This window comes from Podarcis erhardii, assembly GCF_964252035.2.
Source record: "Podarcis erhardii genome assembly, chromosome: 13".
NCBI lineage: Eukaryota > Metazoa > Chordata > Lepidosauria > Squamata > Lacertidae > Podarcis > Podarcis erhardii.
This window is the reverse complement of record NC_138502.1, coordinates 19393113-19405408: the sequence shown is the minus strand read 5'-3', so window position 1 is coordinate 19405408 and position 12296 is coordinate 19393113. Positions and strand designations below refer to the sequence as shown.

At 46.9% G+C, this 12296-nt stretch overlaps 1 protein-coding gene across 2 annotated transcripts; it reads left to right on the top strand.

The window, feature by feature from the left end:
* Positions 1-862: 862 nt before the first annotated feature.
* Positions 863-11168, top strand: PRODH2 (proline dehydrogenase 2). 2 transcript variants are annotated; one of them, XM_081834996.1, is made up of 10 exons: positions 863-1078; positions 2164-2357; positions 6833-6953; positions 7590-7673; positions 7784-7864; positions 7962-8108; positions 8257-8423; positions 9216-9326; positions 10128-10216; positions 10400-11168. In XM_081834996.1, exons 1-10 carry the CDS (start codon positions 920-922, stop codon positions 10567-10569), a joined length of 1323 nt encoding a protein of 440 aa, XP_081691122.1. In that variant the 5' UTR covers positions 863-919; the 3' UTR covers positions 10570-11168. The 2 variants fall into 2 exon arrangements, with proteins under 2 accessions (XP_081691122.1, XP_081691121.1); XM_081834995.1 differs by having other exon boundaries at positions 863-1171.
* Positions 11169-12296: the final 1128 nt, after the last annotated feature.

Here is a 12296-nt window from a genome sequence, read left to right as displayed (position 1 = left end):
TGTCACGCTAAACTAGAGGTTGTCAACCTGGTCCCTAGGTTTCAGGATTCTAGGTGGGCGGTAGGGGGTTCTACGGCACAAGCTGAATCCTTCCATCGAGCACTGGTGGGCGGTAAGGAAATTTTACCATCAACAAAGATGCATTAGTGGGCGGTAGGTATAAAAAGGTTGACTACCCCTGCTCTAAACCAGGCATAGGCAATCTCGGACCTCCAGATGTTTTTGAGACTACAATTCCCATCATCCCTGACCACTGGTCCTGGTAGCTAGGGATGATGGGAGTTGTAGGCCCAAAACATTTGGAGGGCCGAGTTTGCCTATGCCTGCTCTAAACCATTGGCTGCCATGCTATACCAGCCTCCCCCAACCTGGTGCCCTCCAGATGCTTCGAACTACGACTCCCATCATCCCTGGCCATCATCTGGAGCTCCAAAATGTACGTGCTACCACGGAAGGAAGGATCATGGAGTTGCAGAACAGTAGAGGGAGGGACCCAAAGTGCCACCTAGTCCAATGCAGGAAATCACAGCTAAGGACCGATGGATTGCAAGTGTGGAATAAACGTGGTAGCAGTAAAATGGCCAGTTCCACAAATCGAAGTGGTTGAGTAGGTGATGCTTCAAATAATGGGTACCCTTCAAAAGAAACGGCCTCTGATGGGATAAAACAGTTGACTGCCTTGGAGTGCTGAAGTTTAATAAGTGACTTCTCCTCCTCAGCAGTTTTTCTACCCTACTAAGCTGCTCCCCCTCCACCTGCCCCACTAACCTGCTGAGGCAGCACCTTGTGGGCTGGGTCTTGCACTTTTTCTCTACTTCACCCCTCCCGCCGGGGTTTCCTGCTGGCCCCAAACGCTGTGGGATAGGCAGCAGGTGCTACACTCTGTCCAAAGCCGTGGCCCTTGGACGGAGCTGGCGGCATGCTGAACTGCGGGCCTCGCTTGCCGCACCGTAGGCTGGCTTCCCTCTGGGCTTCCCAAGCGGTATCTTTGAAATCTACATCTCCCCAGCCAGCCCCTCAAGATGCTGCGAAGGACCCCACGCCTGCCCATCTTTCCCTGAACTTGGACAATGGGAAGGTATTCCACCTGAAGAGCAACTGGGAGCTCACTCGGGGGCTGCTGGTGTTCCGACTCTGCTCCTCCCCATGGCTTGTTCGGAAAGCGCCAACGGTGAGACCGGGGGGGGGGGGGGCTTGGATCGTGACCCGCTGCAGGTCACCCACCCGCTCAATCAATTTATTTCCAATCACCACCTGTAGCTTAAAGGGTGCCCCACAGTGCTCTGTTGTGGCTGGGGAGAGGGGGGTAAGTTAAGGGTCTTTGAGTCAAGCCGTGGGATGGGTCTGAACTGTATTCCAAAAGGAGTCTTGTTTCACCTTGTCTGCAACAATTTGTTGCAGCGTGAAGCGCTGCTGCTCCAGAGCCCAGTCACTCAATTCCCTTCCCATTCCTGCTGGTTCTTCTTGCCCACCCCCACTCCTCCACGAGCCAGTCAACATTTCAATAGGTGCTGAAGATTTGTAGCCCTCATTTGCGATCAGCTGCCCCTTCCCATAGGGTCCCCTCCCCCCCCCAATATTTGTTGAACTTCTGCAAGCCTTGCGGGACTCCCCGGCCTGATGATACTGCTCTCTTGTGTGTTGATGGGACATTTTGACTCCAGAAGCACCAACACACACAAAACCAACATCAAAAATTATAGGGAACAAGCAGAAACTGCAACAAAATGGTGCAGAATGCAGCTATCCTCAGGATCCCCAGCTGCTCCATTCCACCACCACCCCCAGCATTCCAGTTTTGACTGAGCACCCTCAACCTCAGCGAGATGCTTTTGGTGGGGTGTCACTCCCACTTCAGTTTCCTCCCCCCTAAAGTTTATTGAGGTACTTCTGCAAACTGTGATTCCCCCAAGGCTACTGATATGTCCTTCCTGTGCAAGGTTGCTGTTGTTTTGGCTATGTGAGCAACGATGCTCAAAATCTGAACACTGGTAATGGAGGGAATGATTGTGCCATAAAGTTTCGATCCCACTTGATGCCTGAAATGGATCCTTAATTGGCATCCTTGAACACCTCTGCCATGGCCTATTTGTTAGCCTTTCGGACTCGCCGTCGATGTCTACGTAGAAGTTGTTACATAAACCTTTTATTTCTCTCCACCAGGTCCTTTCCGTCTCCCGGCGGGTTCTGGGCCACCGACTCTGGACTTCTGTGCTCCGCCTTACGCTGTACGGACAGTTTGTTGCTGGCGAAACCCACACAGAGGTCAAGGAAACACTGCGACGGCTCCAGAACTTGGGGATCCGTCCTCTCCTTGCTGTCCCCATAGAGGAAGATGTGGGGCAAGCAAAGGAAGGGTGAGTGCTGGATGAGAAAAGTGGGGGGGGGCATGATTTGGACAGCCAAAGAGAAGGCTGTGCCTTGATACTATGAGGAGAAGCATAGGCAGGCCTAGGAAACAAGTTCTCTGACAGGGGTTTAAAGGCAAGGCACATGATTTAGCTAAAACTGGTGAGAGGCTGTACTCCACTCACATATGATTCAAGCATAGCTCGGGACGGATTCATATCAGCACTGGATTTAGGGTGGTGCAGGCGGCTCTCTCTCACAGGGCCCCAACCCAACATTGAGAAGATCCATAATCAAGAAGATCCATTTGGGGCACCAAGGTTTGGCCTTACTACAAAAGATTACAAAAGTCTGCCCTTGCTTTGTCTTTTACCTCTGTGAGCGTGTCACACTTTCTTGGCGGATAAATGAGCTAGCTAGCACTTTGTGGGGTGACCTAATGGCAATGGTGCATGTGGCCCCAGAGGATAACGATAATTTAATAATTTCTTTATTTGTACCCCACTCATTTGACTGGGTTGCCCCAGCCACTTTGGGCGGCTTCTGAGAAATGATAAAAACGCAGTAAAACAACAAACATTAAAAAACCTCCCTATACCAGGGCTGCCTTCAGATGCCTTCTAAAAGTCAGATACAGTATTTGTTTATTTCCTTGACATCTGATGAGAGGCGTTCCACAGGGTGGGTGCCACTACCAAGAAGGCCCTGTGCCTGGTTCCTTGTAACCTCATAGTGAGGGAACTGCCAGAAGGTGGGGAGAAGTGCTCAAGTGCTCAAATGTCAAGTGAGGAAGCATGATTCACACATCCTTATCTGCTGCTCAAAGCTGTCTTCACAGCCTGTTTTTTTTTATCCGGTTTGTGTTCAGGAAGTGGTTATCCAGAGGTTAGGTGCTAAGGGTAGCGATGCGTACTTTCACACACAGCAGATTGCAGCCACTGCCAGTGCAAGATATAAATCATTCGCCCTTTTATCTCACACATGCGAAATCACCTCTTGCTGAAAATGGCAAGAAACCCCAAAACAGCCCCCTTTAAAATGCAATCTCAGAGTTTCAGAAGAGCACCGCCGGATGAGGGCCAGGCAGTCCAGATTCCTGCTTCTCACAGTAGCCAGCGCAGTGCTGTCAGGCATAAAGCCTTCTCTGGCTATTCTCTGTGCTATACTGCCCCTGGGTCTGGAGGTTCTATTTAGCTGACATGATTAAGAGCTGCTCATAGACTTATCCTCCGTGAATGTGTCTGCTTTCTAAGAGCGCTTCCAGATGGAGGATTAATTTACAAATGGCTTGTTGGCAACAGCTTCTAAAAAAACTTATTGCGGAAAGGGTAAATCCAGATTAAATGGCGGGGGCGGGGAGTGCAGGCTGGCATTTTGGTCCTAACAGTGTTGTGTGGACACTGCGAAAAAACAAAAACAAAAAACCTTTCATGTGTGGAAAAGCTGCCCATAATAAACAGTCCATCTGGTCACAGTTTTCCTCATTATGGTGAGATGCATTGTGTTCTTAATTTAATTATAGGTACCATTTCTAAAGGTGCATCACCTACACCTATAAATTAGCCTGGGCAAATTATGCATATCTGTGTCCTTTTTTGGTGTGATTCGTAAGTGGCTTCCCTGACTGGAAGAATTGCCATGGAAGGGAAATCTTAGCTCTGCTGCTTTGATATTAATATTTGCGTTATTTTCGTATTGATTTTGTTATACGACATCTTTTGTTGTTGTTGCTTTAATATGCATTGTAAACTAGGGTTGCCATATTTCAAAAAGTGAAAATTCCAGGTGTATGTCAGCCCTATGTAAACCAACTTGGGATCAGTATTATGAATAGACTGCCTTAAAATAAATATTGAGGGTTGTAACCAACTTAGCTTCACTCAGAGTAGATGCATTGAAATTAATGGGTGTGACAGGTCCATTAAGTTCAAAGGGATTACTCTGAGTAAAAGGCTATAACAATACAGTCTTAAATTAAATAGTTCATCATGCCAGCCTCAACGCTGAAAGGAAGAGTAGATAATAACCTGGGCAGCACAGGGCATTGAGCTGAGGGGACTAACAACAACAACAACAATATTTATATAGGTACCTACTGAGAAGATCCATTTAAATAGCAGCAGTACCAAAAGGAATTATTGTGAATATAATAAATATTTGTCCTTGCTCAGGGTGCTGTATTGCTAAAGTCCTCCCCCAACCTGAAACTCTTTCTCCCTTCACATCTCTCACCTGTCAAAACTGCTAGTTGTGGAGATTCCATCAGGGCTGCCATACGTCCAGATTTTCCTGGGCATTACCGGGATTTCAAAGCCGGAATTGACGTCCCAGGTGGGGTGGGGAATTTCGGAAAGGTGGCGCTTTGTCCTGGATCTTAGGCAAGTCAATTGAAAAACCACATTCAACAATTTTGGATGTTTCCTAAAAAACTGAACAATTTTGGTGGTTCCCTGGTTTTTACTTTTTGAAATATGGCGACTCTAGATCCCCCTTTTTGATAACATCAAACAAGGTCGCTATCCGGATTTGCTTCAGGCCTGAAGTGAAACACGCAGGTGCTTGACTGGGAAAGAAAGCAGGTGCAAAGAGAGACACGGCCATCTTTGAACTAGCCAAACAACAGATTAATTTTGTGTGATAGAGTCCGTTGAAGCCAAGGCTGTATACATAGAACAGACTTAAAGCACCTTTAAAGCACATTCCTCCACCTGCCCTCACAATGGCGGGAACTAAAGTTTTTTTAAGGGAGGCAGGGATTGTAGTTCTATGGGAGGTAGACTACAGCTTTAAATGCACAGTGTGTGTTCAGTCCCCCTGCTGAGTTAGGCTTGCCTTGGAACATTCTCTATAATGATTTGGCGGGGGTGTGTGTGTGTGTGTAGCTTTTCTTTTTGCTGATTTGTTAATACTGCTGCTTATCTTGCTCTTGGTCTTGGCTTAAAAACCCTCCAACTTTTTATGATTATTGGCATTGTTAGCCGCCTTGTTTATTTATTTTTAATGCTTTTCATTAACTTTTTGTTACAACACATAAACACACACACAAAGATACAACGACAATTAAGAAACAAACTAAATAGAAAGCACAAAATAAATAACCTTAAATCCGTACGCTCTTGCACATGGACTTACGTTACGCTACTTTATATTTCCCATTCTTATTCTTTTCTAGTAGACTTCCTAACTCCTCAAAGTGGGTCTGTTTTTCTGTTTGTTAAACGGTTTCTTTCTCATTTCATCATTTGAATATTTTGAAATGGCAAAACTGACAGATACAGTTAGGGGACAGTCTAACCAAAGGTTCCAAAAAGAGTGGAGAGTATATAAAGATTACCTAAAAAAACCAGTGTCCTCAAATCAAAACCTGGACTTGCTTTGAGTAATTTTCGCAAACCATAATATGGTCTATAAGTACGGTAGATGGAGAAGGGTAGACATGACTGTTAGTCACCTTAAAGCACGTGACTTCCCCCAAAGAATCCTGGGAATTGTGGGTTTGTTAAGAGCTGTGGGTTGGGAACTGTAGCTCTGTAGCTTGACCCGGAGATGTCAGGATTTGAACCTAGGACCTTCTGCACGCAAGGCTCTGCCGCTAAGCTAGAGTTCCTTATGGTGTGAGAAATGGGGGCTATTGGCCCCCACCGTGCTGCTGATCAGCAACAACTATTTCTTAAACACAAATCGTCCACCCAACATTGAAGAATTTATCAAATAGACACATCTCATTTGACCCTTTACTTCTCTTTGGGGAAACTGGCAACAAAAGCTTCAAGGGGATCATTGAACAACAGGACAGAGTGAAAGTGGAAGGTGGTGAGCAGATTGGAAGGAGTTGGCCTGGGAAGGTTTTCGGAGAGTTTGAAAGTGTTGCTCTTGACAGATGTTGCCTGCTGAGTATTTTCAAGCAAAGTGGTAGTACCAGAAGGAGATTCTGCACTGACTTTGGGATAGCTCAGTTGGTAGAGCATGAGACTCTTAATCTCAGAGTTGTGGGTTCGAATCCCATGTTGGGCAAAAGATTCCTGTATTGTAGGGGTTGGACTAGAAGACTCTTGTGGCCCTTTCCAACTCTGCAGTCCTATGTACTGTATATCTGAAGGAGCATCTCCACCCCCATCGTTCTACCCGGACACTGAGGTCCAGCGCCGAGGGCCTTCTGGCGGTTTCCTCACTGCGACAAGCCAAGTTACAGGGAACCAGGCAAAGGGCCTTCTCTATAGTGGTACCTGCCCTGCAGAACGCCCTCCCACCAGATGTCAAAGAGAACAGCTACCAGACTTTTAGAAGACATCTGAAGGCAGCCCTGTTTAGGGAAGCTTTTAATGTTTGATGCATTACTGTATTTTAATATTTTGTTGGAAGCCACCCAGAGTGGCTGGGGAAGCCCAGCCAGATGGGTGGGGTATAAATAATAGATGATGATGATGATGATGATGATGATGATGATGATGATTTATTATTATATCTGCTTTGCCCCAACCAGGGAAGACTGGTATGACAAAAATGCCCAATCTATGCTTACCTGCCTGGATCTGTCTGCAGTTGGTGCCATCAATCCCATGATGCAACTGAAGGTGACAGCACTGATGGCAGCTGCACTCTGCGTGAGTATTGTGCAATTATCCTCTTGGGCATGATGTCTTAAAAACTATTTGCTCTAGAGACTGGTGCCTCTGCTTGCTTCTCTTGCCAGCCCCCTCTCCTCCAGGATTCTATCATCTCAGTCCGTGCCTTATTTTTGATGCATAGGACCTCATTCTGGCCCAATTTTTGTGAAGGGAAGGGAGCTAAGGTAAAGGTAAAGGGACCCCTGACCATTAGGTCCGGTCATGACCGACTCTGGGGTTGCAGCGCTCATCTCGCTTTATTGGCTGAGGGAGCCGGTGTACAGCTTCCGGCTGTACCTTCCCGCCGGAGCGGTACCTATTTATCTACTTGCACTTGACATGCTTTCGAACTGCTAGGTTGGCAGGAGCAGGGACCAAGCAACGGGAGCTCACCCCGTCACAGGGATTCGAACTGCTGACCTTCTGATCGGCAAGTCCTAGGCTCTGTGGTTTAACCCACAGCGCCACCCGCGTCCCAGCTAAGGTAAAGGTAAAGGGACCCCTGACCATTAGGTCCAGTCGTGACTGACTCTGCGCTTGTAGCGCTCATCTCGCTTTATTGGCCGAGGGAGCTGTCGTACAGGGAGCTACGCTGCTTTTATTTTGGATTACTTTCCCCTGCTCCCTTTGCAGAAGACCATCGCCCTGCATTTGCAAGAGCAGGAGACCAAGTCGGACCTGAGCGTCGAGAGAGTGGTGGCTGCCATGAAAGGGGAGGTGAGGAGCCTTTCTGCCACTGCCTTCAAGGTGGATTACATTTGCTCCAAAGAGAGCTAAAACTTTATTTGACCTGTGTATTATCTCCAACTGTTCTCCTGCCCCCACAGGAGCTGAACTTTGGCTGCCTGACCCAGGAAGAGAACCACCATTTCAAGAAATCGTTGAGGCGGCTCAATTCTGTAGCGCAGGTACTCTAAGGGGAGGATGGAAGCAGGGGAGCCCAGCCCTGGTGATGGTGTCCATTTTGTTCTGGTTCTCATCTTCCCAACCTCTTTCCGTCTGCAGTATGCTGTGGAAAAAGGAGTTCGTGTCCTGGTGGATGCAGAATACACCTACATTAACCCCGCCCTGATGCTTGTCACCATGGCAATGATGGCTGTCTGGAACACCCAAAAGCCATGGATCTGGAACACATACCAGGCATATCTCAAGGTGAGTTCCTCCCCCAGAAACAATCCTCCTTCTATCCACCTTACTTCCTGGAAGTAAGGAAGGTCTGCTCTCACCTTGACAACTCAGTGGTATTGGAGAACTCCTTTCTTGTTCTACTACAGTCTTTGGCCAACTTGTCTCCCTCCAGGACACCCTGGAGCGGTTGAAACAGGAAGTCGCCCTCACCGAGTGCTTGGGTGTCTGTTTCGGAATGAAGTTGGTCCGGGGGGCTTACCTGGAGAAAGAGCGGAAACTGGCAAAGGAAAAAGGATATCCTGATCCTGTGCAGCCCAGTTGGGAGGCTACCAATGAAAAGTGAGGAGGACTCCACCCTGTTCCACTACTTTGCGGGTCATTAATACAAGGCATGGGAAGAGAAGCTTCCTATGGTGTCTTCCTTCCACAGTGTGGCCTAGGATGGTCCTTTATGTGGCAGAATTGTCTATTTGAAGGGCTGCCTGTTCCAAATCTGGTTTAAAGATAAAGAACCATAAGAAGGGAGTTCAGGAGTGGCCTTGAAATTGCCCATGACTCATTAGCACTCATTAGCACACATAGCAATCTGAGGTCACTGGGCTGCGTACACACAATCTATTGAAAGTAGTGTACTTTTCCGTGTATAAGACATGGTTTTTTTTTTACTAAAAAATAATGTTAAAAAGGGGGGTAGTCTTATATACGGATAGTGCATAGGGGGAACGTGTGATTGGTTACTGCCCCCAAAATAGAGGGCGTCTTATATACAGGGGCAAGTTATACATGGAAAAATACGGTATATTTAAAGCACGGGGCTTCCCCCAAGGATCTTGGGAACTCTGCCTTGTTAAAGTTCCTGGGAATTGTAGTTCTGCAAGGAGGTAAATCTACAATTCCCATGATTCTTTGTGGGGAGACATGTGTTTTAAATGTGCGGTGTGCATGCAACTGCTATTCTCACTTGAATTAGACGCATTGCATTTTTCTATTATCAGTTATACAGTAGTGATTTTTTAATGTCCATCCATCCATATAAACCAGCCTATACAAATTTGATGCACAGTGCACCTCTCTCATTTTTTGCCCCTTCTGCTTCATTCTCTTGTCCTCTTCCTTTTTTCTGTGATCCAGTTACCAGCGCTGTTTGGATTTTGGTTTGGATCAAGTGTCTCGAGCCAGGGGAAGGTTTGAGATGATCGTGGCCACACACAACGAAGCGTCCGTGATGCACACTGTTCAAAGGTAGGGGGAATACCACAAAGGGGAAGTGAGTGGGGTTGTCTTTCTACATAACAAGCATCAGCTGGCTTGTCCACTAGTTCTGATGGTTTGGATATATGGGTACTCTCTGAAAGTGGGAGCCATGGGGGAGGGGGAAAGCCTTGGAAAACTGGCTGCCTTTTATCTGGAAGGGAGCCTCTCCACACTACAACACACATACATACACAATTGTATGTGTAAGCACTGTTCTCTCTGTTCACTGACATCGGCAACCAATACTCCAATCCATATCCACCTCTCAGATCTATTTGCATGAAAGCAAGCTATATATAAGGGAAGTGGCATACTGCTATCATGACATGCCTAGGAGCAAAATATTGGTTGTCGGCATATAGAGGTAAAGAAAAATCAGCACACATCGTCTGGGAAGACAACACATGCATCCTTTCGGGAGGAGGACAGGGACACATTATCCAGGACGTTAGAAACCCGAGACAACAGCAGCAAAAGAAGCCCCATTCACATTATGGAAAACCACTACACAACACACACGGCCACCATTGGTTAATGTAGAAATAATACTTCCATTGTTTCTTACAGCAACCCTGTAAAGCTGACCCCATATTATCCCCATATTGCAGATGAGGGGTTGAAGGTGAGGTCTAGCGGCAAGCAGCTCGCCTAAAAAACCAGCCAGCGTCTTTGTGACTGAGCTGGACTCCTAGCCCTTGTAGCTTACAGCTTATGCTGTTCACTGCTATGATACTCTCATAACTTCTCCCCAACCTGTCGCTGAAATGTGCTTGTTTTATCTCTTTTAAGGATGGCAGAGATGGGCATCGACAAGGGTGCTGGACCGGTCAGCTTTGGGCAGCTGCTGGGCATGTGCGATCAGATTTCCTTGGCGCTAGGTGAGTGTAGTGTAGACCCCGCTTCCCACAGATGCTCTCCACACCCACAGCCACTTCCGTTTCTCCTGCGATATCGTCACCTCCTTTCTTTCTTTCTTTCTTTCTTTCTTTCTTTCTTTCTTTCTTTCTTTCTTTCTCTCTCTCTCTCTCTCTCTCTTTTTAAAATCTTGTGCCCAAATCTAGGCCAGGCCGGTTATGCCATCTACAAATCTATCCCTTTCGGCTCTGTGGAAGAAGTAATCCCCTACTTGATCCGCCGTGCTCATGAGAACCAAAGCGTCTTACTTGGGATCCGGAAGGAGAGAGATCTGCTGCAAATGGAGCTTCGGAAACGGGTTCTGAGGCAGCCTTGAGGGAATCTAAATATCCCAAAGAACTACCCCACCTCCCAATGCTTATTCATGGAACCAGGGCCCTACATTGCAATGTCTCTAGCTCACTTCCCTCATGATCTTCATGATGGAATAAACCGCCCTCGGGTTACCTGGTTTCCAGCATCCCAAAGCCCTAGACTTATGGGTTGGGGCTTAGTGATGTGATGGGCTTTAGTGTTGTCAGGGTAGGACCTTGTGATATCATGGAGCCACTAACTCTAGAAAGACAAAAACTGAACCCTGCCAAATATACAAGACAGGAGAAAGAGCCAGAAATGTGAGGCCTGGGAGGGGGGTAGAATTAGGGGGGAAATGCTGAAGTTTTTATTTTGAAGATCTCAGTGGGGGTGGGGAATGAAAGTTTAGGAAAACACACTGACAAGCAAAACTCTTATGCAATGCTTTCTCTTTCAGAATAATGAGTGGTTTAATTTTTTATAACCAATTACACAGTTGCAAAGGTCTTGGATTCAATAGTAGTAATTTGAGCTTGGCTGGCGGCCTTGAGATCTAACCTTGCTGCCCTGAGACCTTCAGCACGGATCCCAAAATCTGAGAGTGTCTTCAGCTCCCACTTACTGTGTTGTCTTGCTGCATTGTCAAAACTGGGTTTTTAATCCATCTTCCCATGATGTTATCCCAAATGCATAAGTATCCCGTCCTTTGTTATAAAGCACTACTGCTTGAAATGTTGTTTCTCAAACCAACTTTACACCAATTGGAGTCCTGTAGCCATTCAGATTCGCTTCTGTTCATGTACATGCCAGGGAATGTTGATGGGACAGGGAACATAAGAAAAGCCCTTCTGGCAAAAAAAGCCCATCACCCTGCACCCTGCACCCAGAATCCTATTCTCACAGTGGCCAATCACAGACGCCTATGGGAAGCACCCAAGCTGGACATCAGCACAAGTTTTTTTGCTATTGCTCACACCCCAAACCACCTGCCCACCCCAAAATGTGCTAAAGGAATTCCACACAAGCAATAACTGGGTTATTTTTACAAATCAGATCTTCTGTGTTAAGAGGGAATCCAGATTAGATGTTTTAAATAAATAAAAAGAGTACAGGCTGGCATTTTGAAAACTGTGATTACGTGTGCATACTGCGAAAATCATGTATGCTGTTGCAGTGGCTCCAATCACAGAATAAAGGCTTCTCTGCCTAGATGTGCCCTGTGTCCTCCTGTCCTGACTGGCTTGGTTTGGTGCTGAGCCACGCAAGGCCAAACTGCAAGCCAGGTTTGGGAGGGCAGAGCACAGATGGGGAAGTGTTTTTATATAATACGCTTAACCAAATTTGTGTATTAGCGAGTTGGACTCTCTGAGGAGAAGGTAGGTTAGTCAATGTTGACAACTGCCACAGCATGGGGCTTGGACTGGGTCCTTTCCAGCTCAACCATTTCGTGATTCTCTGTGGGCAGGAATAACTGGATGACAGATCCAACAGTTCCACATTGCCCAAAGGTGCTAGACAGGGCAGATAAAATGGGATTTTTGCAGTTGTGCCCTCCAGAGTGCTGTGATGGTTAGGCAGGCTGCCTTGTGTCTCTCTGTGAAGAGAACTGGGCATCCACAACAATTGGGGGTCTGCCTGTGTTTCGGGATGGTTAGAAGTGGCAGGAGAGGGGGTTATGACTTGGCTTAACCTAAATCAGGAGGGGTTGGGATGGGCCTTGTAGGTTTATCAAGAGAGCTCTCCCCCTTG